At 51.9% G+C, this 27,257-nt stretch overlaps 1 protein-coding gene across 3 annotated transcripts; it reads left to right on the plus strand.

The window, feature by feature from the left end:
• The first annotated feature begins 5,574 nt into the window (after positions 1-5,574).
• KIF18B (kinesin family member 18B) lies at positions 5,575-25,506 on the plus strand. Of its 3 annotated transcripts, none has more exons than XM_028092716.2 (16): positions 5,575-5,650; positions 14,680-15,006; positions 15,621-15,778; positions 16,121-16,225; positions 16,402-16,512; positions 16,594-16,791; positions 16,949-17,125; positions 17,697-17,771; positions 17,903-18,003; positions 18,473-18,653; positions 19,001-19,116; positions 21,710-21,909; positions 22,147-22,669; positions 23,624-23,713; positions 24,199-24,302; positions 24,495-25,506. In XM_028092716.2, the coding sequence occupies exons 2-16, from the start codon at positions 14,688-14,690 to the stop codon at positions 24,605-24,607; spliced, it is 2,571 nt and encodes an 856-aa protein (XP_027948517.1). In that variant the 5' UTR covers positions 5,575-5,650; positions 14,680-14,687; the 3' UTR covers positions 24,608-25,506. The 3 variants fall into 3 exon arrangements, with proteins under 3 accessions (XP_027948517.1, XP_087884360.1, XP_087884361.1); XM_088028234.1 differs by having other exon boundaries at positions 18,500-18,653; XM_088028235.1 differs by lacking the exons at positions 18,473-18,653; positions 19,001-19,116.
• Positions 25,507-27,257: the final 1,751 nt, after the last annotated feature.

A 27,257-nucleotide genomic window follows, 5' to 3' on the forward strand; every position in this document is an offset into this window, starting at 1 on the left:
CCTGGCCATGCTCGGCATTTCAGGAAAAGATACATGACCTCTCTGAGCCTCAGTTTCTTCGTCTATATAACCGGGCCAATCAAAATATCTACTTGCAGGGCGGTTGTGAGGCAGTGCATAAGAACCTGTTTTATAAGTTATAAAGCAAAATGCAAATGCGTTATTAGTATGACCACCCAAGTCTCCTGAGCCCCGTGATTCAAACATCTTTTGGTTGCACTTCAATGCCTGGGATGGTCATGATGACCATCAAAGAAGACAAAGATTCCTGGGGTGTTCTCCCACCCTGGTAACCCCAAAGCAAATGTGGGGCACTACGGAAAGGGTCAGTTTGGTGTACCCAAGATGTGGAGCTGTTGAGAATAGGCACACTGAGTCCTCCCATGTCCAATGTGGACCCCCCCCTTCTGTTCTATGGCCTCCAATTTGGAATGAGAGCACAGGGATACCCCGAGACCGTGGTCCACCTGTCTCTACTTGCTCTGCTTGTTTCAACATTACTGAACATCTTCAATGGGTCAGGCCCTAGCTTGTGTGGATCCAGAGATGCCTAAGAAACCATCCAGAGATTCAAGACACCCACAGGGATCAAACAGACACATCCTGGACATAGTGCTATTGGAGGGGCAGGGGAGGTCTCTCAAACTGTCAGGAGGGGTTACTCTAAGGGAGCTCCACTGAGTGGAGGCTTACAGTTTTACTTACATAACGTTTGGAAAGGTTTTACAAAGTGTCTATCCCTTCGAAATCTGAGCCCTGCCCCGCCCCCACCAGTGCCCCTTTCCCAAGTTGTTGCTGAAGCTGTCCTCTTGGTGATGGGGTTGGTGGGGTAAAACCAGGGAGCTGAGTGTTTTCTCTTCTCTTGTCCAAGGACTTGGGAAATAATGGAGCTGGAGGAATGACATATATCCTCATCTCTGTATTAACCCCTAAGTTATAAGAACAGCTTATGTACTATCCTAAGAATTTTTTTAAAAGATTTTATTTATTTATTTGTCAGAGAGAGAGAGAGAGAGAACACAAGCAGGGGGAGCGGCAGGCAGAGGGAAAAGCAGGCTCCATGCGGAGCAAGGAGCCCGATGCGAGACTTGATCCCAGGACGCTGGGATCATGACCTGAGCCGCCCAGGTGCCCCTATTCTAAGAATTTTGAATGCATTCATTCATTTAAACCTCACAGTAATCCCAGAAGGTAGTTACCATTGTCACACCCTTTTTGGGGAGGAGAAAACTGAGGCACAGAGAGGTGAATTAATTCACCCAAGGTCACATGGCTTACCCTCCTGGAACAGCCCTCTTGACTGGCCAATTCTCCGGAGTAGGAGAGGGGTTGAATCTCACTCCCTCCAGCCAGAGCCGTCTCCCCAACCAGCTCACCCAGCACCCCTTCCCACAGTGCTTGCTGCCTGGCTGGCTTGTGCAGGGGCAGGGCTCCTGCCTTTCCCCAGATAGTGAAGGGCAAATTTGAGGGTTCCTTCCCAGGCCCCCAGGGCACAGGCCCCTTTGCTCCCTGAGTAAGGACCCCAGCCTGGATGTGACAGACCTCTCCTGCCTGTCCAGAGCCAAGGATGGGTCCTCTAGGCCCTGGGCTACTTCCACGGCATGCAGAACACCTGCTCATTATTCAAAGCCCAGGTCCTTTGCCCGCTCTTCCATGAAGCTTCCTGAACTCCCCCCGGCAGACATCTGCGGGTCGCCAAGGCCCTACTGAGAGCATCTTCCACATAACAATGGCTGACTCGGGTGCATAACACTGTGCCCGCCACATAATAACCATTCTACCATAAGAGCAGCTATTTGAACATCTGTGACACTTCTACCTCCTGATGATGGAGCACTGCCCAGGTCTCCTTCAGGACCAGAAGATCCCCGGCTGCTGAGAGTGCTGCCAGCAGGTGGCTCGCAGCTAGCAGCCCCCTTCAGGGATGGCATCTGCTGATGGGAGCTGCCTTGCCCACTGTCCCGGCCACTTCTCAGGGCAGCCTGTTTCCAGTGACAGATCAACATGGGGGTTTAAAGGCCTGGTCCCCTAGCAGGGCCCTTAACACTCAGGACAACTCTGAAGACTCTCCCCAGCTTCAGAGCTCCCAGCTCAATTTCCCTCTCTGCCCGGTCCTGCCTCCCTTCCTTCTCTTCCATGTGTGTTCGTTCCAAGAGCACACCCCAGTAAACTTCCTGCACACTGATCCCCGCCTCAGAGTCTGCTCCACAGGGTACCCAACTTGTGATGCCTACCCCCGATCTCTTCCATTCACTGATTCCTTCGGCCTGTTTTATTGAGTACCTATTATGTGTCAGGCCTGGCAGCAAAGGCAGGAGATGGAACATGAAGCTAACTATCCAATGGGTAATCATATCTCCTATCTCCCACCGACCTCTACCGTAAAATCCACAAACTTCTCTGCATCCGGGCCTCTCCTCTCCTCCTTTTGCCTCCATGGGAGAGCCGTCCCCTTCTTCCAGGGCCCAGTCTGCCACTGTGCTCTGCATCCAAGGCCCTCCCACCAGGATGACCAAATCTGTCCTTGTTTGCCCAGGACTGTCCTGGTTTTCAAACTGAAAGTCCCATATTCAGTAAACCCCTCAGTCCCAACTGCGCTAACAGGTATGGTTGATCACTGTATCTCCCACCTTCTTGGGGACTTCACCTAATTGAAAATCACACCTCTCCTTACTCTTCAGCTGCTCACTCAGTATCAGCTCCCTCCCATCATCATTTAAATCTCTCCTTAAAAATCCTCCCTTGACCCCACCTCTCCGCCCAGCCTCTACCTCCTTCCTCTGCTCCCCTTGACAGCCAGATGCCTTAAAAGAGTAGTTACTACTTCCCCACCTCCCACTCCGCTGTTGTCTCTCTACTGCAACTCCTCCTGCCAAGGCCACCCACGACCTCCTTGTTGATAAACCGAGGGGACACTTTTCCATCTTCATTGTGCTTGACTTCCATGCTAGACCAGACCTTGAACGAGGTCTTGGACTTGGTTAAAGGATCTTTTTAAATCGCTCTAGGGCGGGCGCCTGGGTGGCTCAGTTGGTTGAGCGACTGCCTTAGGCTCAGGTCATGATCCTGGAGTCCCGGGATCGAGTCCCACATCAGGTTCCCTGCTTGACGGGGAGTCTGCTTCTCCCTCTGACCCTACCCCCTCTCATGTGGTTTCTCGCTCTCTCAAATAAATAAATAAAACATTTAAAAAACACGTTTTAAAAAAAAATAAATAAATCGCTCTAGGGGCCTGGGTGGCTCAGTTGGTTAAGTGTCTGCCTTCAGCTCAGATCATGATCCCGGGGTCCTGGGATCGAGCCCCGCATTGGGCTCCCTGCTCGGCAGGAAGCCTGCTTCTCCCTCTCCCTCTGCCTGCCGCTTCCCCTGTTGTGCTCTCTCTGTCAAATAAATTTTTAAAAAATCTTAAAAAAAATAAATAAAATCGCTCTATATCTGAAGCAGCAAATGCCATACCTGGGTGCAAAGGATGTGCAGTGAGAAATGTGCAGGGGAGAGAACATGCCCCCCCTCCTCTGAGCATCTAGGGTCGGGGATCTTGCCAGTTGCGGATTGTGAGATATCCACAACATATTGGCCATATCAGCTCAAAAATATCTGCCACCATACAAGGCAAAAATTCTTCACCTAACCCTCACATCTGGGTTCTAGGCCTTGAAATTCTGATTAGGTCAATGCCAGGCTAATCTCCCTTTATCGACATCGGTAGTGTAGGGTCCAGGGGTTTTCCATTTGTGTCCACTAAGGTGGGCCTGGCCAGGCCCTACCAAGGCTTCTCAGTGTCATGGGCTCCTTTGACTCTCCTGCAAAATTCCTTTTCCTTGGCTTCTGAGATCCAAGGAACAGCTGCTTTTGCTCCAACTTGCATGCCAATTCCTCCTGACCCCCTTTACTGTTCTCATGATAGCCCATATATCACATCATTTTTAGTACTTGCTTAATTGTCTATTTTCTCCCATAGAGTGCAAGTTCTGTGAAGGTAGGAGGTGGCATTTATCACTCACCACTCTATCTTCTGGGTCCACCAATAAATACTTATTGGATGAATGAACACAAGAACACCTAGGACCATTTCACTGAATGTCTGCAATGTGCTACACTTATATTATTTCTAAACTTTGTAACAAGATGCCCACAGCTGGGACAGTCTCAGCTCCCTGCCTCACCTCACTTTCTCCACCTAATTGTTCAAACCAAAAGTTGACCAAAGCAAGACCTGGCTGACAAGGACACAAGAGGAATTTGTTCCCCTGTTGGCTCCTCAACCACACCCCTAACTTCTGTTAAAATGCATACCCCTGTGAGAGGGGAGGGGACCCCTAAGCTGGAATCCATTCTTTAACAGTTATATTTCTCTTGGGTAGTGCAGATGGCAAGAATACCCTAGTTTTCTTGTAGCTTTACAGTGACAGCACCTTTGCATCGTTTTCTTATTTTATTCTCCCCCAAACAACAATGCTATCCCACTGTATAGCAGGCAAGGGAGGTCCAGGAAGGTGAATGAAGAGTTTGAGTCAAATCAACCAGGTATTAAATAGTGACTCCACTATCTTGATGTCAGGTCCAGGGAAGTTTGCCTCTTGCCTTCTCGCATGCCTGTTCATTGTCCCAGTGGGGACAGATCAGGTGAATGAAACTGGTGAGCAACTGGCTTCCTGGCAGCCACCGCCCGTTTCCTCCTGATCAGATTCATACAAAGCTATCCCCTTACAAATGTTGGGGGTTTGGAGGGCTTTCACATCCATGCCATGTTAGGTGAGTAGGAACGGCAGGATATTTACCCCATTTTATGGATGAGGAAACTGAGGGCAGCAGTGGCTTCCGCAGTCTCAGCACTAATTGGTGATTCAGGCACTAGTGACTGGAATCAGGCTTCCTGATTTCAGTGCAGGGCTCTCTTTGACCTCCACAACCTCCAGCGTTGAGGATCAGTATGAGGTTGGCCCACCAGAATCCATGCGGCGAGCGGTTATGAAGGATGGAGGCAGTGGTACCCGGCGGTGCCCTAAGGGGCCGAGCCTCGTATTTAACAATCAGTCCATGATATTCCTGACACCGTCGAATGGGTGGAATTGCCATTCTCTGTCTCCGCCGGCTTTTCCACACTAAGGTTGTTCTCAAAGTTCATTCTTGAGATGGTCGCGGAGCGAGAAGAGCCCCTGGACAGCGGCTAAAAAGTCCACCTTGAATCAGTAGATGCCGTCTTAGCCCACAGAAAAAGATCTGAAAATGTATTTGATATCTGGTTGCTGCAGCTGGTGATGAACCCAGCCCCAGGTACGACAGGGTGGGCCGTGCTTCCCCGGCACCCCAACCCCCTACAGGTTTCTGCGGGTCTGGGGAGGCCAGCCCCCGAGATGATCTCAAAACCAGCAGGCAGGGAGGGGAAGTGCGCAGGCGCACAGTTGACGGCACCCGCCGCCTCGGAGCTACTTTGTTACTTAGGAAACAGCCAATCAGCGATCCGGACGGGGACCAATGGGAAGGCGGTTGAGCCGACCCGGCTAATTTGAACGCGCGGCGCGGGACCCAGCTTGGCGCGGGTGGGGAGGAGGGTGTGGGGCGCGCTTTCGGGTGGTCTGGGGCTCCGGACTGCGGCGGAGGGACCCGGCTGCGAGCGGCGACAGCAGCGGCGGGGAACCGACGAAGGGTAAGCTCTGGCCCACGGCGGAGTCTGCCCCGCGGGCGCCAGCGCTCAGGTGGATCTCGCCGCCCGGGGCGGAAGCAGTTTTTGTGCCAGACGCAAAGGTGCAGCGTGGAGACCGAGCCGGTTCTGGGTGGTTCCTTCTGAACAGGACGGGGGGCGGTGCGGGGAGCAGGGCTCTTCCTTCCACATCTGCATGGAGATCGGGATCCTTCTCGTTTGTACGGGACCTGGACTGAGTCCACACAACTGCACGGGGTCCGGCCCTCTGTGCACCCGCTCTGTGGAAGGCCCTCCTCCTCGCTAGAACTGGCGACCTGGGACCCCTGCACATCTGTGTGGAGTAGCTAAGACCCTCTCCGCACATCCATACGGAAGAACTGATTGCAGAGCTGTGCCAGCGGCCGAAACTTAGTTATTGGGGCACTCAGTAAATATTTGATTGAATAAAGGAAGGCATGGAAAGACTATCCGTATGACAGAAAACCATGCCTTGTGCTACTGCTCCTAGGATGCCTCTCCTCCTAGCTTTGGCACTTTTGGCCCTTTAAGATAGAACAAAACAACAGAACACACGTGTAGGAAATTTTTAAAAAAGGAGTTCGAAGAAACTAATGAAATAGAATTTTACTATGTAATAGAATTAACTTAACCAAAAGCTGTATCTTGGAAAAGACTGTAAAAAAAAAAAAACAAACCTCTGGCAATATTGATTGTGATATAAGGAAAAGAAACATAGAATGATCTTAGGAATGAAAATAGGGGCATAACTTAAGTTACTTGGGGATTAAAGAGAAAGAGAGACTTCAGTGGAACACCCTTTTGACAATGCTTTTGGACAATTTTCTAGGAAAAAAAACAGGAAACTGACTCAAGTTATGGAAATTTTGAACACACCTAGGACCATTGAGGAATTGAATTCATTTATTTTTATTTATTTATTTTTTTAAAGATTTTATGTATCTATATGACAGAGAGAGACAGACAGCGAGAGAGGGAACACAAGCAGGGGGAGTGGAAGAGGGAGAAGGAGGCTTCCTGCTGAGCAGGGAGCCCGATGCCGGGCTCCATCCCAGGACCCCGGGTTCATGACCTGAGCCGAAGGCAAATGCTTAACAACTGAGCCACCCAGGCGCCCCCCATTCAAATGAATTGAATTCATTTAAAATCTCCCCATTAAACAAAACAAAAAAACACCCACGAAACTCCACCAGAAGTTTATAAGCAATTGGAAGAAATTATTCTAATCTTACACAAACTCTCCCTTAAAAAAAGAGAAAACAGTTCCAGTCTATTTTGTGATACCAATAATCAGACAAAGTTACCAGCCAATCTTCCTTTATAAATGTAGTTGTGAAAATCTCAAATAAAATATTAGCAATCAGAAGCCAGCAATATATATAAAATATATATATATATATCATGACCTTTTATCTCAGGAATATGAAAATGGTTTAAGATTAGAAAATCTAATACAATTTAGACATTTACAGATTAAAGGAGAAAACATATCCCATTAGGCGCAGAAATAGAATTCAATAAAATTCAGTACCCATCCATGAATTTTTAAAAATTTGGTAAACTAGGGATGCCTGGGTGGCTCAGTTGGTTGAATGTCTGGCTCTTGATTTCAGCTCAGGTCATGTTCTCAGGGTCATGAGATCGATCCCCACCTCAGGCTCCGAGTGGAGTCTGCTTGAGATTCTTTCCCCTTGCCCCTGCTCACTCACGCTCTCTCTCTCTCTCTCTCTCTCAAAATAAGTAAATAAAATCTTTAAGGGGCGCCTGGGTGGCTCAGTTGGTTAAGCGTCTGCCTTCAGCTCAGGTCATGATCTCAGGGTCCTGGAATGGAGCTCTGTGTCGGGCCCCCTGCTCCGCAAGGAGCCTGCTTCTCCCTCTCCCTCTGCCGCTCCCCCTGCTTGTGCTCACTCACTCTTTCTCTCAAATAAATAAATAAATAAAATCTTTTAAAAAATTTTTTTCGTAAACTAGAAATAGAGGTAAATTTCCTCAAACCAACAGAAAGTGAAATAACAGGAGCATCCCCTATACAATTAGGAAAAAGATAAGATTGTTCACTATTGTTGCCGCCAGTCAGGGTTGTACTGGAGGTCCTAGCTAGAACCGTAAGACAAGAGAAAGAAATACAAATAAAGTTAGAAAGAAATAAACAAAATTATCATCAGTTACAGCCTTATGATTGTCTATTTAAAAAGCAAAAGAATACAGCTCCTTCCTCAGAACGACACCTGTAGAAAGAACCAGTGGTCTTTGGATGGTGCCCTCTGGGTGCTAAAGTAAGGGGAGGTAGGAATTGCAAAAGCCGGGCTACAGGGCAGAATAGCCTAGGATGACTGACGAGTAATGCCTCTGGTGACAGTCAGAACAAGGTCAGGTTCTGGCCTTGCTACTTACCATCCCTGTGACAAGTTCCTTCCTGAGCCTCAGTTTCCCTTGTAGAGTAGGATTGTAACAATTGTATCAGCAACTACAGAATGAGATTGTTGTAGAAGTTAAATGACACCATTTGTAAAGCTGTTAGCATAGTGCCTGATGCATAGTTATGTGCTCAATAAATGGTAGCTATAATAGTAATTATTTTTAAACTTTTGGATTCAGACCCTGCTCTTCTCTGGCTTTTATTCATTCCTAGGACAAACACCATACAGCATCTACTGTGTGCTGGATCTGTTGCCTAGTTATCTGGGGTGCACAGACTACATCAGACGGGGGTCCTGCTCTCTTGAAGCTTGTGGACAAGAAACACACATGAGAGATGTAAGGGAATGAGGAAGGGGGCTGCAGCAACCCCTGTGAAAACAGAACATCCAAGGGCTAGCCACCTTCACCTTCCCAGCTCCCAATGTCTGTAGGCAGATCCCAAGTCCTCAGAAATTCTCCAGGGGCTTCTAGGGAGGTGGGGCTTGTTCAGCCTGTCCCTAGAGAGTGGGCAGAGGAGCCTACCCCGAAAACAACTGAATCTTGGCTTCCCAGCCCCAGCTCAGCAGCGAACTAGCCTCTGGGTTTTAATGAGCTGCCCTGGGTTAGAAACAGGACATGACTGTGGCTGGCTCAGAACCCTGAAGATCTTATTAAAGAATCATCTCCCTTGTACTTTGGGCTGAAATGCTCTTTCCAACCGGGGATCAAAGCAAACTTGACAAACGTTCTCTCATTAATCTCCCCATCCCCCTGGGGTGGGAGCAGATCAGTAGGTGTTCTCTCTGGCTCTCAAAGTGGGGAAGCTGAGGTGACATTGACGTGGTGTGGCTGGTGGAAAGAGCTCCCCACCGGTCAGATGCAGAGCCGACACCAGGACCCAGGCATTCCAGCTGCAGCCCTGCCAAGTGTCACCCTACCCACCCCCCCAACCCTGTGCCCCCAGCGCAGTCTCAGGAAGAAGGAAAACATCTCATTAGGCGAACAGTCTGCCTCACTGGCCCTCAGGAGGCGGAGAGGAGAGGACTGTAAAGGTTATGCGCACTCCGTTGCCAGTGCCCTTTTTAATTTCCTGCTTAGAATGTTAGGCTGCTCTGTGGCTCCTCCTCAGCTCAAACCCTCCCCGTGGGGAGCTTGGGACTGCCATTAAGCCAGACAGCGTAGACCTAGACAGTGGGGCCAGGCACCCTCTGCCCTCACTTCTCTGGGTACAAGAGTGGGGCTCCCTGGGGGCAGGAATGCAAAGATGGGAGACAGGAACTCTCTCCGGGTGTTGAAAATTAGCTACAGTCCATATATCTGAAAGTGTTTGCAGAATACATAATGCCAGTTACATAAAAGGGATTATAATTATTATACAAACATGGGAATAGTACAACAGTGTGATCATGAGAGTGTAATATATAATATCATTATAAGGCAGAGTAGAGCAGGTTCTGCAGTCAGACTGCCTGGGTTGGAACGAAGCTCCATCACTTACTAGCCTTGGGATCTTGGGAAAGTTGCTTACCCCTCTCTGTCTCAATTTTCTCGTTGAAAAATGAGTCTAATAATAGTATCTGTCTTGTGGGATTGCAATGGAGCGGAAAAGGAGATGGTACGCATAAGGTGCTCAAAAACAGCCCCTGCCATAGAGAGCACTTAGCTCTTCTGTTTATTATGGCAATCCGATGGCTGGGACAGGGAAAGAAATACACAATGTAACAAGATGATTATTGGTTGATATCTTTCCCTTATTCTGCTTGAGGAAGAATTTAAGACGTGGGGTAGGGGACAAGAGTTTCAAATCAGCTCAATTCTGCCTCATTCTCAAGGGAAAACACGAGTTACTTACTGGAGTACTGGGGAGAAATCTCACTTTTCTTTGCTGAATGACCTGGGTCCTGAATGACCTGGGTCCTATCAGTGGGACCTAATCTTTCCCGGGAAAACATTCGTCTATTCATATCCTTCAGAAACAGCCCCTGTTCCTTAGCGCTCTTAATATAGCCCAAGAGTTGGGCTGAACTTTTCCAGAATAGCCATGACTCCTGCATTCCAGAAATTCCATCTCTACCCTTGGTAGGCTGGCTTGAAAGAGAAATGAAAAAAGCAGGGAGAGAGGTGTGAGGGGGATACAAGAGGGAATAGATAAATGTTTGGAAATATTACGGGGTCAACATTAGGAAATCTGTCTATGTCACCCCCTGTATTAACAGATTAAAGGATGGCACACCTGGCTGGCTCAGTCGGTTGAGCATGGGACTCTTGATCTCAGGGTTGAGAGTTTGAGCCCCACATTGGGTACAGAGCCTACAAAAAACAAAAAGAAAAACAACCCCCCCCAAAAAAAACAGATTAAAGGAGAAGCACTGTTATCATCTCAGCCTGTGCCAAAAAAGCATTTGATAAAATTTAATGCCCATTCCTAATGGGCAGTGGAGAGTAGAGAACTAAATAAAGAAGAGCTAAAAATAGGAAGTAACTGTCATTATTTGCAAACTATATCATCATTTAATTGAAAAACCTAAGAGAATCAATGACAATCTATTAGAGAGATCAGTAATGTGGCCAGGTACAAGATCTGCATCCAGAAAGCTGTTGCTTTCCTATATTCTGGCAAATAAAAAAATGAATTAGAAAATGTAATTTTACTTATTTTTTATTTTCATTTATTTTTTAAAGATTTTATTTTTTTAAGATTTATTTATTTTATTTTGAGAGAGAGAGAGCGTGTGTGTGTGTGTGTGTGTGTGTGTGTGTGTGTGTGTGTGTGTGAGAGAGAGAGAGAGAGAGAGCACAGGGGGAGGGGCAGAGGAGAGGAGAATCCCAAGCAGACACGCTGCTAAGCAGGGAGTCTGACACAGGGCTCAACCCTGAGATCACAGCCTGAGCCAAAGTCAAGAGTCAGTCACTCAACCAACTGAGCCACCCAGGCGCCCCATTAAAGATTTAAAATTTTAAGTAATCTCTACACCTAGTGCGGGACTCGAACCCACAGCCCTGAGATTAAGGGTCGCACATTCTACTGACTGAGCCAGCCAGGCTCCCCTGAAAATGCAATTTTAAAAAAGGGCTGATTCACAATATAATAAAGACTAGACAATAACCAGTAATAAACCTATCAAGAAATAGACAAAACTCATATGAGGAAAGCTTTGAAATTTTACTGAGGATTATAAAGTGAATAATGAAAAGAGATACAATGTTCCTAGATAGAAAGGCTTGATATTGTAAAGATGTCAGTTGTCCTCATATTAATTTATAAACTCAAAATAATCCCAATTAAAATCTTAAGCAGGTTTTTTTCACAGAATTCTGTAAGCTGATTCCAAAATCATATGCAAGACCAGATGCCCAAGAACAGTCAAGAAAAAGAACAAGGTGATGTATAATAGAACTACAGCAAGTTCCTGCAAAAGGAACATATCAGTAGGGAAGAATGGAGCGCCCAGAAATAAATTCATGTTCATATGAGAATTTAATTCTGTTAAATGTGCCATTTCAAGCGGGTAGAGAAAGAATGCACTTCAATAAAAGATAAAATCGATGGGGTCCCTGGGTGGCTCAGTCGGTTAAGCGGCTGCCTTCAGCTCAGGTCACGATCCCAGAGTCCTGGGATCGAGCCCCGCATCGGGCTCCCTGCTCAGTGGGGAGCCTGCTTCTCCCTCTCCTTCTTCCTGCTGCTCTGCCTACTTGTGCTCTTGATCTCTCTGTCAAATAAGTAAAATCCTTAAAAAAATAAATAAAATAAGTGATATAATTGCTTATCATTTGGAAAGAAAAGATATTTAGAAACCTCATTCATAAAAAAATGATGGAATTCATTTTGGGGGAAGGTCTTCTTAAACGTGATATAAGAACCATAAAAGAGAAGGTTGACACATTTAGCCATTTAAAAATGGAAAACTTCTGTATGTCCAGGGTAGGATTTTTTCCCAAGAATGCATGGTTGGTTTGATGCCAAAAATAATATCAAAAAGTTTACCACATCAACAAAATAAAGGAGAAAAAAAAACCCACATAAACATGTCAGGAGATGCTGAAAGCTCATTAAATAAAATTCTAGACATTCCTGATAAGTCTAAGTTAAATAAGAGCAGAGGAAATTCCTATGATGATAATTAACTATTTGTCCAAAATTAATTTCTAATTAGTGAAGCACTAATGCCAGTTCCTTTAAGATCAAGAGAAAGACAGGATGCCCATTATCACTATTCAACATTGTTTTGGAAGTTCTAGGGAGTGCAATACATAAGAAATAAAATAGTTGGTATAACCATGGAGAAGAAAAGTAAAAAAAGAAGTGTTTTTTTCTCCCTGATATATAATTGTGTACTCAGAAAACCCAATAAGCTTTAATAAAAAACAATTGAATTAATCAGAAAGTTTAAGGGTGGTGGGTCGAAGGCAAATCTATAATTATCAATTGTGTTTCTCCATACTAGCAATCAGTATGGAAAAGGGGAAAGGTGCTCCGTTCATAAGAGCAATTAAACTACTTGGAAATTATATTAAAAAGACAATTACAGAACCTATCTAAAGAGATGAAAAACTATAAAATCTTAGGGGGTGCCTGGGTGGCTCTGTCCTTAAGCGTCTGCCTTCAGCTCAGGTCATGATCCCAGGGTCCTGGGATTGAGCCCCGCGTCAGGCTCCCTGCTCAGCAGGGAGTCTGCTTCTCCCTCTCCCACTCCCCCTGCTTGTGTTCCCTCTCTTGCTGTCTCTCTCTGTCAAATAAATAAATAAAATCTTAAAAAATGAAAAAGCAAATTATGAGAAAGACCAACGGTAGTGGTTGGGAGGGGAGGCGGTTCTTGTCTCACTGGATAAGAAGCATACTGTCAAGGACTGGAATAGAAAGAGTGTGGCAGGGCGCCTGGGTGGCTCGGTCGTTAAGCGTCTGCCTTTGGCTCAATTCGTGATCCCAGGGTCCTGGGATCGAGCCCCGCATCGGGCTCCCTGCTCTGCGGGAAGCCTGCTTCCCCCTCTCCCACTCCCCCTGCTTGTGTTCCCTCTCTCGCTTTGTCTCTCTCTGCCAAATAAATAAAATCTTAAAAAAAAAAACCATAAAATCTTAGGGGCATAAGAAATATCTGAATGAATAAAAGGCGATAGACATATTCTAGCATGAAGTTTTTTTTATTTTTTTTAAAGATTTTATTCATTTATTTGAGAGACGCAGCAAGAGAGGGAACACAAGCAGAGGGAGTGGGAGAGGGGGAAGCAGGCTTCCCACGGAGCAGGGAGCCCGATGCGGGGCTCGATCCCAGGACCCTGGGATCACGACCTGAGCCGAAGGCAGATGCTTAACGACTGAGCCACCCAGGTGCCCCAAAGAATTATTTATTTATTTTGGCGGGATGGGGGAGAGGGAGAGAGAATCCCAAGCAGACTCCCCACTGAGTGCGGAGCCTGACATGGGGCTCAATCCCACGACCCTAAAATCATGACCTGAGGGGCACCTGGGTGGCTCAGTCTGTTAAGCATCTGCCTTCGGCTCAGGTCATGATCCCAGGGTCCTGGGATCGAGCCCCACATCGGGCTCCCTGCTCAGCGGGAAGCCTGCTTCTCCCTCTCCCTCTCCCTCTGCCTCTCTCCCTGCTCCTGCTCTCTCTCGCTCTCTCTCTCTCTGTAACTCTGTGTCTCAAATGAATAAATAAAAATCTTTAAAAAAATAAATAAAGGGCGCCTGGGTGGCTCAGTTGGTTAAGCGACTGCCTTCGGCTCAGGTCATGATCCTGGAGTCCCGGGATCGAGTCCCACATCGGGCTCCCTGCTCGGCGGGGAGTCTGCTTCTCCCTCTGACCCTCCCGCCTCTCATGTGCTCTCTCTCTCTCTCATTCTCGCTCTCTCAAATGAATAAATAAATAAAATCTTAAAAATAAATAAATAAATAAATAAAATAAAATCATGACCTGAGCCAACATCAAGAGTCGGCCTCCTAACCGACTGAGGCACCTAGGCGCCCTGCGTGAAAAATTTTAATATAAAATAAATATGTAAACAATACTATTCTGCTTGTAATTCCAATAGGGTGGGAGGGGGTGGTGTTCTGGGTTGGGGATGGAATTGACAACATTTTCTTAAAGGCAACTAGAACAATAAATGCCTGAAAATAGTTAAGAAAGTTGAGAAAGAGGGGCGCCTGGGTGGCTCAGTCGTTAAGCGTCTGCCTTCAGCTCAGGTCATGATACCCAGGGTCCTGGGATCGAGCCCCTACATCGGGCTCCCTGCTTGGCGGGAAGCCTGCTTCTCCCTCTCCCACTCTCCCTGCTTGTGTTCCCTCTCTCACTGTGTCTCTCTCTCTGTCAGATAAATAAAGTCTTCAAAAAAAAAGAAAGAGTGTAGCACAGGAGTAGACAGATCAGTGGAACATAATAGCCCAGGCATTCACCTCTGGAAAAATTCAAGTCATCTGTATATGACAAAGGTGGCATTTCAAGTGAGAAAGAGAGATTTATTAATAATAATATTCTTATTCTCTTGAGGTATCACATGGAGATCGGCCATTGGGGAGGGAGTGGGAGAAGGTCCTCAAACGCCAGCTAGGCTGAGGGTGCACCTCGTCAGGGCTGGGGTCAGATCAGTCCTGCTCTCTGTTGTGTGTCCCCCAGGTGTCGCCATGGTGACGCTGGTGGAGGACAGCAAGGTGCGGGTGGTGGTGCGGGTCCGGCCCCCCACCCTGCGGGAGTTGGAGAGTCAGCGGCGGCCTGTGGTTCAGGTGGTGGATGAGCGGGTGCTGGTGTTTGACCCTGAGGAGCCCGACAGGGGCTTCCTTGGCCTGAAGTGTGGCAGCACCCATGATGGCCCCAAGAAGAAGGGCAGAGACTTGACGTTTGTCTTTGACCGGATCTTTGGTGAGGGGGCCACTCAACAGGATGTGTTCCAGCACACCACCCACAGCGTTCTGGACAGCTTCCTCCAGGGCTACAACTGCTCAGGTGAGAGCCGGGACAGGGAGGAGGCAAAGCCCCGGCTGCGAGCGGCCTGGCCTCCCTGCTTCCCTCTGAGGGCTTCGTGCGTCACGTCACTGTGCCCTCCTTCCCCTCGGCTGGGCACTTGCTGATGAGGGTGCTGGCCCTTTCGTTCTCCCGTGTGTGACACGCCCTCCTGGGCTCTAAGGAGGGGATCACACAGATGTGGTTCCTGTCCTCTAGCTGCTTGTATTCTAGAGGGGGGAGAAGATACTAATCACAAATCACCCCCACAAATGTGTGACTGTAAACTGAGGTCAGTGATATGAGGGGACAGAACGGCAGGCCTTCGTCAGAGGCAGCTGCCTAGCCTGGAGAAGGCTCCCCCGGGGGAGGGAGAAGCTCCCACAGGCCCACGGAATCCACAGGTCCACAGGGAGCCAGGCCATAGGCACGGGGACCTGCAAAGCTGCAGTGTGAACGCGGCGGGATGCGAGTGGGTAGGAGCCGTGGAACTGTGCACAGGAAGGCAAAGGAAGGGGCCTGGGGAGAAGGGGGCCTGGGCTGGGTTGCACAGGGGGACCCCTAGGGAAGGTGGATCCGGCCCTGCCGCCACCGTCCCCCGACTCTGTCCTCCACAGTGTTTGCCTATGGGGCCACGGGGGCTGGGAAGACACACACCATGCTGGGAAGAGAGGGGGACCCCGGCATCATGTACCTGACGACCATGGAACTCTACAGGCGGCTTGAGGCCCACCAGGAGGAGAAGCGGTTCGAGGTGCTCATCAGCTACCAGGAGGTAGGGCTGTTCCCTCCCAGACGTGGGCAGCCCCACTTCTCATTCTCAGCACCGCTGAAGATGGGGGGAGGAGACTGAGAGTGGGGAGAGAGGGTGGGAGGAAGTGGGCAGACGGGCCCGCTGAGAGCCCAGGGGCACAGATGAGGCTCTGAGAGAGACTGCATTGGGACTAAGCCTGCCTGTCCCACTCTCACTGCGTACCATTGTCCTGCAGAGGGCCACTCCTGGCACGGCGTCCTGCCGTGCTTCCCTGTCTGCACCTCGGCCCCTCACCCGGCCTCTGGGGAGAGGTTTCCTGAAGGGCCTTCTCTCAGGCTTCTCCCTTGCCTCCTTTCTCCTCAGGTGTACAATGAGCAGATCCACGACCTCCTGGAGCCCAAGGGGCCCCTTGCCATCCGGGAGGACCCCGACAAGGGTGTGGTGGTGCAAGGACTCTCCTTCCACCAGGTGAGAGATGGGTGCCCCTGGGTGGCAGGAGCAGCGTTGGTTCCCCAGGGTTCTCTCACCAGGCAGTTTGGGGGTGCCCTGAATCCAGGGGTGGTTCTGAAGAGCAGCTCTTCCGGTTGGGAGAAAAGCCCTGGCCGGGGAGACCACAGCACCCTGCCCGGGCATCTCCTCTGCAGCCCACCTCAGCTGAGCAGCTGCTGGAGCTGCTGACCAGGGGGAACCGCAACCGCACGCAGCACCCGACCGACGCCAACGCAACTTCGTCCCGCTCCCACGCCATCTTCCAGGTGAGAGCAGTGGCGGCTCAGAGCCTGAAGCTGGGGCTCCTGATGCCCAGCACCCCCTCACCCCTGCCGTCTGCCCCCCAGATCTTCGTGAAGCAGCAGGACCGGGTTCCAGGCCTGACTCAGGCCCTTCGAGTGGCCAAGATGAGCCTGATTGACCTGGCCGGTTCAGAGCGGGCCTCCAGCACCCATGCAAAGGGGGAGCGGCTGCGGGAGGGTGCCAACATCAACCGTTCCCTGCTGGCCCTCATCAATGTCCTCAATGCCCTGGCCGACGCAAAGGTAAAACTGCACAGACCCAGGGGCCTGCCCAGGACAGCAACTGAGTGCCCGAAGCCTGGGGTCCTTCCCTCCGGCCCTGGGTCAACGGCTGCCGGGTCTCAGCCTGGATCTCTCTGGTCCAGCCACCTCCCCCCATGCCCTCTTGCTGTCGCCCCAGGGCCGCAAGTCTCATGTGCCCTACCGGGACAGCAAGCTGACCCGTCTGCTCAAGGACTCCATCGGGGGCAACTGCCACACGGTCATGATCGCTACCGTCAGCCCCTCCAGTCTGACCTACGAGGACACCTACAACACCCTCAAATACGCCAACCGCGCCAAGGAGATCAAGCTTGCGGTGTGTGCCGGCCAGAAATGGCCAACCTGGTGCAGGGGGGCAGGAGGAGGAAGGGACGGGACCCACACAGCTTCCTCCAATACCTGGAGCACGCATTCCCCCAAGGCAGGGGGAAGAAGTTCCCTAGCCTCCGTCTTCAGGGAAATTCTTTGTGATAGAAGCGACGCAGTCCCCATCCTTGGGAAGACTCCAACTTGGGGGGTAGAGGCAGGACAGTCTCCAGACTTGACAAAAAGAGTAAGATACCATAGCAGTGGGCTGCCCGGGGCAGAATTGTCTCAAGAGGGTGACAACAGAAGGGGGTGGCCAAATGCTGTCCGGTGAGTTGCCCTGGCCTAGGGAGGGTGTATTGGTCAGGGAGTCAGGGGTCTTGGGTTCAAAAGCATCCTTCTGCCTCTTGCTGTGGTGTCAGGCAAGCCACTCACTGCCCTTCCCCAGTCTGTTCCCCCTCGGGAGGGTGAGTCTAAGGAATGTGAGGGAAGCGCCTCGCACAGTGCCTGGCCATTGGAAGTGGTTGCCAAAAGCTGCTGTGAATGAACACACGAAACTCTCCCCTGTGCCGCCATCTCAGCTTAAGAGCAACGTGATCAGCCTGGACTGTCACATCAGTCAGTATGCCACCATCTGTCAGCAGCTGCAGGCTGAGGTGAGGAGCCCGCCTGGAGAGCCTGACCGGGAGGCAGGGCGCCCGGCTCAGGTACAGGAGAGCCAGAGACGAGCCGTGGGGTCGTCTGCGCCCACCTGGGGCTCTGAGGGGCTGCGTTGCTTTGATTGCAGGTGGCCGCCCTGAGGGAGAAGCTCCAAGTATATGAGGCGAGAGCCAGGACCCCATCGCAGGGCCTCCCGAAATCCCCCAAATCGGGCCCTTCCCAGCAACTGTGAGTCCTGCAGCCATGCTTGCCCCTTCAGCTCAGCAGGGAAAGGCCCCCTTCTCCAGCTCTGTGCTGCCACCCAGGGTCCGGGGTTCCCAGCCCATATCCAGCACACTGATCGTCACTCTTGGTGACACTCTAGGTGACAAGACACTGATTGTCACTGCTAGTGCTCTCTCATGTGACACAGTGCATTCTAGACAGTAACATCAAAATAGAAAAAAATCCTCCATGTCAGATGAGTACGTGACACCCCCAGCCCATATAAGCAGCATATACTACTTAAAAGAAGGTGTAGTTAAGGGGGAGGCGTCATTGTTTCCTAAACCAGGAAATCACCAACTCCTCCCACCCTCTGCTACTGCCCCCTTGTTACCCAAGCTGGGCCCTATACCACCTGGTGCCACAGAGACCCTGCCCCTCCCTGCTTTCCCACCTCTCAACACCCACTCCTGTCCCCTCCGGGGCTTCCCAGCTGCCCCTCACCATCCCGCCTGCCCAGCCAGCCCTGCACCCCGGAGCGCCGCCCAGGGTCTGCCGTCCTTCAAGAGGAGAGCCTGGGGCTAGAGACCCAGGTCGGGAGGGCTGTGGAAGGGAACTCTCCAGACCAGGAGCTGCCCCAAGGAGACAAGGACAAAGGCCCAGTGGAGGAGGAGGTAGGACTTGGAGGTGGTAGAATGTTGGAAGCAATGGCCCTCCCCAACTCGTAGACTCCCTTCAGTTCTGGGTTCCCTACCTGGATGTCTTGCATCCTAGTCATTAGGGGGCTTTCAGATCCTGTACAGGAAGGGGAACTCCTCTGTGTCTGCAGTGAGGGGCAAACCTGTTACCAGAAGGAGAGCGGGGAGGAGGGTGGGGCCTGGGAAAGAGATTCTCAACTGGGACCCAGTCAGTCCAAGAGCCATTCTTCCCACCCTTGGAGGAGGAAAAGATTTTAAGATCTGCTTATGTAGGGGAGGGTGGTCATCCTGGGCCCTCTACCTGTGACTTCCTTCCTCCTTAGGTTCCAATCCAGACCCTCAGACACTCACTGCCAGGGTCCCCTGGCCTGAGCCTGCAGCCCAAGCCAGATGTGGGCTGCCTCTCACCACAGAACTTGGACAGGGACCATTCTAAGCAGTAGGTGTCTTCTTCTCCGGGGTTCAAGGTGGGAGGTGATGGGTTCCATCCTCCTGGGGGAGGAGCCGGTGTTAAGTACATCGCAAAAGCTCTGGTTCTGCCCTAGTTAAGAGCTGCATCTTTTTTTCCTCAACACTGTCCCTTATCTGCTTTCAGCGAACTGGACATTATCACCTACTCTGTCTACTTACTGTCCTTTCTATTCTTCTACATAACTGGCAAGCAAAACACCAAATTCCATCCCAAATTTGGCTGGCAAGCCCCAAGTTAACACGGGGCTGCCCAGGCTAGCACTTTGCTTCCCGGTCTGGGGGCTGAGCTGCCTGTCCTCTGCAGGGAGGAACCAAGCAGCCAAGAGAAGTTGGGTGGCAGGCTGAGGAAGGGACCGCCCTCCTGAGCCAGGTGTTCATCATGTGTCTTCACCAACAGATCATGGCCATTTCTTCTCAGAAGTAAATACAGACCACCACCCAAAGCCAAAGAGAAATGGATTCTGGATCCTTCTTTCTGTGCTTAATAGAGAGGTGCTGCTAGTATGTTTTTCCTTGGCCCCTAGAACATAAATCCCCTGCCACTTAGCTTTGCTGCTGCCGGGCCCACTCGTGCCTCCCCAGCACGCTTCACGCTAGGCAGTATATTTAAAGCTTCCGGACAGAAGGGCCTGTTTAATTTTATTTCTTGTTGGGGAGTGTCTGTTCCCGACTCAGCAAAAATGTTGCAGCCTGAATAATCAGCAGCTCATTATCTGTCTCCTGCTGCTGACTCCCCAGGGCCCTGGAGTGGCAGGGATGCACTGGCGGGAGGTCCCCTTGGCCCCAGGGCTCCCACCGATGAGTCAGGGTCTCTGGCCCTGGTGTCCCCCCCCCCCGTTGTGAAGACAGAGGACACCAGGGTTCTCGTTCCCGCTTTGCCTCTGGTTCTGTGGTCCCTGACAAGGTGCTTCGGTCTTAGCTATGATTTGGGGATTATAGTCTCCATTCTCCCTACTTCTTAGGAGCGCTAATAATAGATACTAATAAAATGTGACAGAAGACCCCATGTATCAGGGGCTGCAGAACATGCTAGATCATCTCCATACTTGGAGACACCCTAACAACCAGATAATGGAAAATCATTTCTCTTTGGCTCTAGACTTTAGAATCTTTAGACCACTGGGGCACTGGGTGGATCTTAGATTTTCTAGTTCGGTGGATTTTTCAGAATTTTTTTAGCTACAAAGTCCTTTCTTCAAATGGAATCTTATGCTGAAGTTTAATATGTAGAACAGATAAAGCAGAGCAACTCCATTTTCAATGTCCTCTGTTGGGTTTCTTGAAATCTAGTTTGGAAACCCCCGGTATAGACCTGCTCCCCGTTCGCCAGATCGGGTTCTGAGGCATTCGCCCAGGGCCACGTGGCCAGAGGGACAGGGTGAGGCCTGGGTCACCCAACATCCAGGCCAGTGCCTTTCTCCCTAGACACCTACTTCTCTCAGTGGTCTAATCTTCTTATAATGTGTGGCTCAGGCAGACGTCGAATGAGTTTCTGCTATGTCCTTTTTAATTTATATCCTGCCTTCTTTCAGAAAGGCCTGGAGGCTGCTTTAAAAATGAGTTTGGATTCCCTGAGCACACACTGAAGGCAGAGGAGGGGGCTCAGGGATGTCCAGGCAGGTAGCGCTACCTGAGGATAAATTATCGGCCATGAATAATCCCCACCGAGATAATTGTGTTCATTCTTTTATCATAGGTGTGCCTCACAGGAAGGAAATTTGCTTTATTAGAATCTAAATTTATACCATCAACAATCGCATTACCCTCATAATTCCCTTTAAATAGCCCCTCGGTGCATGTGAAGTGTGCATTGATTCACACGGGCTCTTTCGGGATCCCAACCACTAAGTGGGGAGTGCAGACCGCGTGCGATTTTGAGGGACCTCTCAGAACCAGGACCAACACAGCCTATCTCATTCCATCTCCTCTTGCCCTCACAAGGTCGATGTTTTCATTTTACAGAAAATAATTAATCTTACAGTGCTTCTTGTGTGTCAGATATTCATTAAATACTGTATATATCAAAATTCATTTCATCTTCCCACAACCCTAAGATGTGGGTGCATTGGTTTTCCCCGTTTTAAGGATGTGGAGACTGAGGTTAAGAAGTGCTTCCAAGATCACGCAGCGGGAAGTGTTGGAGCCTGGATTTGAGCCGGCAGGCTGACTTGAGCCTAGCTCTTCCCTGCTGCTACCTTACGTTGCCCCTTGGGTCAATGAACTTACTCAAGATCACAGTGCCAGTGAGTGGCAGGGCTGAGAGGAGACGCGGACGTTCTGGTCCGAGGCCATTTAGTGCCCTTTCTCTACTTCCCAGGTCCCTGTTTTTGTTGGGGGGCATATTTAGGGACGAAGCCCCCCCCCCCGCCACCTTACTTGTGGCCGTCTCTGCCAGCCTCGGGCTTCAGCGGGGGCCTGGCAGAGCAGGAAGCGCAGCTGGGAGGGTGGAGCGAGGCACAGCAGGAGGGAGCCGGGAGGCCTGCCCTCGCGTGCTCCTCACCACACCTGGAGCAATGGGGCTGGGTCTGAGGAGGGCCGGGGTCCCCTTCCCTCTCCTCCAGGTTGGCCCTGAAGGTGCTGTGCCTGGCACGGCGACAGTACTCCCTGCTCCAAGCAGCCAACCTGCTGACCCCCGACATGATCGCAGAGTTTGAGACCCTGCAGCAGCTGGTGCAAGAGGGAAAAGCTGAACCGGGAGCAAAGGCCTCAGGCGCACCTGGCCCGGCCAGGGAGGCACCTCTGGAGCCGTGTTCCGAGTCAGGTGAGTCTCGCCCCTGCTCTGTCTCTAGCAGTGCCCTCTCGAAGGCCCAGCTGGCACCCAGGGGCGGCTGGGGACCTCCGATGCTGGGTTGTGCTGGGGTACACAGGGCTCGCGGCCCACCTGTGGAGTTAGGGGCTCCCGCGTGGCTCCAGGGTCTCTCTCCCCAAATTCTCCAGATGCGCCTTCCTTCTGGCCAGTCCCGGATCTCCCTTAGCACCCGCCTTCTCTGTGCCCCAGATTCTCCAGGCTATTCTGGCCCCGTGACCCGGACCGTGGCAAGGCAACTGAGCGGCCTCATGCACACCCTGGGGGTCCTACCGGGGCCCGACCGCACCCCAGCCCAGGCATCCCGGCGGCCCACAGGGAAGAAGAGGAGGAGGAGACCAAGCCCGTCGCAGCCTGACAGCCCCCCAGCCCCGAAGCCGGGGACCAAGCGCCAGCGCCAGTCCTTCCTGCCCTGCCTGAGGAGGGGGTCCCTGCCTGAGGCTCAGCCCTCACTTGGGCCCACGCCCCCCAAAGCCCCCTCCTCGCTCTGCCACTCCCCTCGCGTCTGCCCAGCCACAGTCACCAAAAGCCGGGTGCCCCTGGGCCCCTCTGCTGTGCAGAACTGCTCCACCCCTCTGGCCCTGCCTGCTCGGGACCTCAACACCACTTTTGATCTCTCAGAGGAGGCCCCCTCGAAGCCGAGTTTCCATGAATGTGTTGGCTGGGAGAATGCCCCCCAGGAGCTGAACAGGCTGGATCAGCCCTTCATCCCCAGGTGGGTGTCCCAGCCTCCCACCCAACCTCCCTCCCGGCCCTCCAGGCAGGGGCTCCCTGGGGTCAGCGAGGGACAGAGGTGTGCTGCCAAGAGGAATGGAAGCCGGCCTGACTCTCGGAGCTATGTTTGCTGTCTCCCTCCCTTCGGCCTGACCGGTGTCAGTCCCCAGGCCCAGGAGGGCTGCCCCTCTCAGGGGCCCTGCCTTGTCTGTCCACCTTCAAAGCCGCCAGCTCTGGGTGGTTTGTGGCATGCCCACGAGTGGCTAACGGGACCCACCCCACCTCGGGGAGGCTCAGCAGGAGCAGGAATAAGGAGGGGGGCTAGTCTTCTCTATTCCTCTGCACACTCACACCCGCTGGCCCAGTCTTAGTTTCACGTCCCACTGAGAAATGCATGTTTCTGCCATTTCCACCCCAGATTTTACCTTCCAGTCCAGCATCTGGAACTGGGAAGGGGATCCTTGGAAAACTTTATTCAGCATTTTTCGGTGAGAAGATGAAGCTCTCACCTTCGCCTTCCACCCACCTGCCAGGGTAGGGGAACAGTGACCAGCTCAGGACAGTCCAAGGCGAAGAACAAACAGCAGACTGACCTTGTACTTGTGAGGCTGAGGGCAGCAGGCTGCCCACCGCACCCCCTGCCCCTCCTACGGCCTGAACCACCTCTCGGTAACAAGCTCACAGCTAGGCAGGTGGAAGGGTCAAATTGTTTGAACTCCAGTTCCCTGAACGTTTCAGAAACTGACATGTGGATGTTCTCCCAGAACAGGCCTGTCACTCAGCTGTCAGCCCAGGCCAAGTGAGGCAGGGAGAGGAATCCACCTCTGAGTAGGAAAAAACCTCAGAGGTCATCTTGTCCAACCTCCGCACCCGCCAAGCTGGGGGCTGGAGGGAGGAGGTGCCCTTTTCTGGTTCCCTCCTGATCTGCCTTCCTTCACCTTCCTCCCTCCCGCAGTGGACCTGAGTCCCTGTTCACCATGAAAGGCCCCAAACCAACATCTTCCTTCCCTGGGACCTCAGCCCGCAAGAAGAGGCGAGCTGCCAGGTGAGGCTGGGGTGGTAGACCGGGAGAGACAGAATTTTCACCAGCGCAGTGGGCACTGAGCTAGCTACAGGCCTCGGCTATGTCTCTGGACCCCTGGGAACCGGTAGCAGGGGTCTCATGGGCAGGGCCAGCATCGGGTTCCCTGACTGAAGGAGGTTCCTTTGGCCCTCGCTAGTACAGGATTACACCAGAGGGAACGGTATCTCCCTTCTTCATTGAAAGGCTACAGGCTCCCTCTCCTTCAGGGGGACATTCGGTGTTCACTGGTTAAACTGGGGGACAGACCACTCACCCCTCACCTCTACTTCCCTCCCACACCCCACTGAGCTCTCTCCCCACTGCTTCTCCTGCCCTCAGATATGGCCTTCGTGCTTAGCCTCGCCCTGCTCTCAAGGCTTAGTATCCAGCTGTACCCCCTACCCCGACCTGTATCCCCAGGCACGGCTGTGACCTTCCTACCGTCCATCCTTCCTTCCCTCCCTCAGTTCCTCAGTCTCCCGCTCACTGGGAGTGGCCCGAGGCCGCAGCCGCATCGCGCGCCTCCCCAGCAGTACCTTGAAGAGACCAGCTGGGCCCCTCGCGATCCCAGGTGACTGGCACTGGGGACCGGGATGGTCGGGGCCCTGGTGGCAGATGAAGACGGGAAGTCGGAGGGTGGGCCAAGACCCAGGTGAAAGGAGGGCCTGGGGTATTACCCAGCATCGCAGGGACCCTGATGAGAGAGGTGGGGGCGGGGAGCCACGGGACCCAGCCTCACTGTCTTCCTGCCTGCCTGCCCCAGCCAACTGGCCTGCAGAGCCCCCTTCCAGTCCCCGCTGCCCTGGCAACCAGCAGGAACTGATGGGGATTAGGAGAGCCCTGTCATCTGGGAGCTGTGTCGCCAAGGTGTCCTGACCCACCGGCGCCTCTTGGTCCCCAGAACCGCCTGCACCAGGGGCCCTGACCTGCCTTCCTCCGCTCGGAGCAGTTAATGCCAACGCCCTCTTCCTTTATTAACATTCGTCGCCAGCCATTCGTCCTGATACCTGCCCTCTTTATCAATCTCTTGTTATATTCAGCTTCTCAGCATGTATATATTCATCTCGAGGGGTAACATTTTGAAGGTGCAACCACTGGGGCGCCTGGGTGGCTCCGTCGTTTAAGTGTCTGCCTTCAGCTCAGGTCGTGATCCTGGGGTCCTGGGATCGAGCCCCACGTGGGGCTCTCTGCTCAGCAGAGAACCTGCTTCTCCCTCTCCCTCTGCCTGCCACTCCCCCTGCTTGTGCTCTTTCCTTCTGTGTCCAATAAATAAATAAAATCTTTTTAAAAATAAAGAAAAGAAAAAAAATAAAGGTGCAGCCATCATACCCCTCCCCCCCCAGTTCACAACACTCTCCATGAAAACAGGTGGCTCTGGGGGTCTTTGCTCCCCACCTCCCATCTGACAGAGGGCTCTGTGCACTCATGGCCTCTGTGCAGTGGGAAGGGATGGGGATGTGGCAGGGGCTCCCAGCTCGACTCTCCCTGGTTGATGAGAGAGGGAGGCACCTTCAGCCTCATCCCTGCGGCTTGGAGCAGGGGCCCCAGCCCCAGGCCACCATCCTGGTGATGATACAGATGATAGTAGTGTCTTGATTTCCAAATGAAGACAGCTTTATTGTTTCTGCCCTATTGTGAACAGGATGCATACTCCGTGTAAAAAGAAGTATAAAGAAGAAAGGGACATTCAGCTTTAAGGCTCCCACCTGGATGTGAGCATGGTTAATCTTGGGTTTCTATTCTCTGACCCTTTATTTCTGCATATATACATATATATGTACATGTAGATATAGATATATTTTTTATTATAATGATTAATAAACCATCTCCAACCTCAGTGTATGTGTCTTTCTGTGTACCTACGCGGGATAGCAACACCTCCCCACTCTTCCAGACTTCAAGAAACTTCTGAGTATAGAAAACGTCCCCCACTGCCTCCTCCCAGGGCCTTAGGCTGGGGCCTAAGGGGTGAGCCCTGCTCTTTACTCTGCAGCCCCATCTTCCCCTAAGGGCCTCTGTTCCTGAGCGGGTGAAGAAGCCATCACACTGACAGGCCTGCTCCATCCTTCTGTGGCCTTGGGCGTAAGTTGCTGTCAGAGACGACAGTGTCGAGGGGCCCTGGGTCTCAGGTGAGGCCCTAGGCTAAGCCCGGACCACTGGAACCTTGCGTAGTCTTCCCGCAGCTCTGGAAGCCCCACTCCCACCCTGGTTCAGTTCGTGGCTTTGCACCCGTTCGGATTGTGAGGGTTCAACCCAAGTTTACCTCTGTCTCTCTAGGAAGGTGCAGCTGGCTGAATCAGTAGTGTCAACAGGATGATGGGAGTCTGTGTTTAACTTGCTTCAGAAAACAAACATGTTAAAGGCATTTAGCAGTGTGTGTAAGTGTGTGTAAGCAGTGTGTAAATAACGCTGCTAGTTTCAAATGAGTCCTCGCTGTGCTGGGGGAGCAGCTTCCCCCTCTACCTAGTGAGCCCTGCCCCATCCAGTTTTGCCTCCTTTTTGGAGGAGGAGAGAGAAGAACACCCAAGAGGAGCCCTGGGTCCCTCCCTGCTGCAGGCAGCGCACAAAACTTCGCGACCCTACAAGGTATAACGAGGAGAGAGACTCGAGAAGGTTCACGGAACACATCCAGGGTTAGACAGCAAGTGGCGGTGCCAGGATTCAGACCAAGGTCTGGTTCTTCACGTGACACCGAGCTGCTTCCCTTTAGAAGCGAACAGGCATCTTTTCTTTCCGCGTGCCTGGGGTTCCCGCCTCTCCAATTAGTCTTAATGAGTTGTTGTTTTTTTTCCCCGGTGCGCCGTGATTCCCACAGAAGCCGCTACAGCCTCCCATCTGTAGCCCCCAGCGGCCTGGCGTGGTGCCTTGACCTTCGGAGGCCTCGCCGAGCGCTGGTCGGATTCAAATTGAATAACTTGCCCATTTCCTGGGGCGCTCACATACATTATCTCATTTGATGGTCACCATCACCCCTGCAAGCACCGAGGCAGCAGGCACAGGGCAAGGTGGCTGGTAACGAGGGCCAAAAGGGCAAGCCTCGCGCAATGGGGTCCGTTGCACGAGGCAGAATTCGCCTAGGCTGGGGGCATCTTGCCAGTGGCAGGGGTCACTCTTGACAAGGCTGTTCTGCAACCGGCCATTGGCTCAGCAAACATCTGTGGCTCCGTGGTGCAAAATGTGCTCTCGGGTGACCCATTAAATGTACAAAGACTCTGCCAATGGAGTTAAGGACGTGTGGCTCCTGCCCTCAATCACAGGAGGTCGGGCTGCAAGTGCTCGCTGCATGGTGTCCTGCAGGCCGGCAGGCAGCCTGGCTGGCCCCAGCTTCACAGCGAGCTGACAGGGGCTGAGGGGGCCGCGAGCCGACAGCCAGCTCCCAGCTGACCTCTGTGGGCAGCGACGAGGCTCTGAGATTGGATTGTTCTTACATAAAGAGAGTCATCCCCCACCCACTGCAGGCCCGGCCTGATCTAAGGCCCCTCTTCCTGCTTCATCCGGCCTCTCCTACCTTGGGGGGTCTGCGCAG

The sequence above is a fragment of the Eumetopias jubatus genome, unplaced genomic scaffold, assembly GCF_037043125.1.
Source record: "Eumetopias jubatus isolate StellerSeaLion01/CBP00866 unplaced genomic scaffold, mEumJub1_p1.0 scaffold_10, whole genome shotgun sequence".
NCBI lineage: Eukaryota > Metazoa > Chordata > Mammalia > Carnivora > Otariidae > Eumetopias > Eumetopias jubatus.

Coding starts and splice junctions, on each gene's coding strand:
- KIF18B (XM_028092716.2), top strand. CDS start 14,688: ATGGTGACGCTGGTGGAGGACAGCAAGGTGCGGGTGGTGGTGCGGGTC. Junction 18,654..19,000: donor AAGGCCCAGTGGAGGAGGAG/GTAGGACTTGGA, acceptor CTTCCTCCTTAG/GTTCCAATCCAGACCCTCAG. Junction 23,714..24,198: donor AAGAAGAGGCGAGCTGCCAG/GTGAGGCTGGGG, acceptor TCCCTCCCTCAG/TTCCTCAGTCTCCCGCTCAC.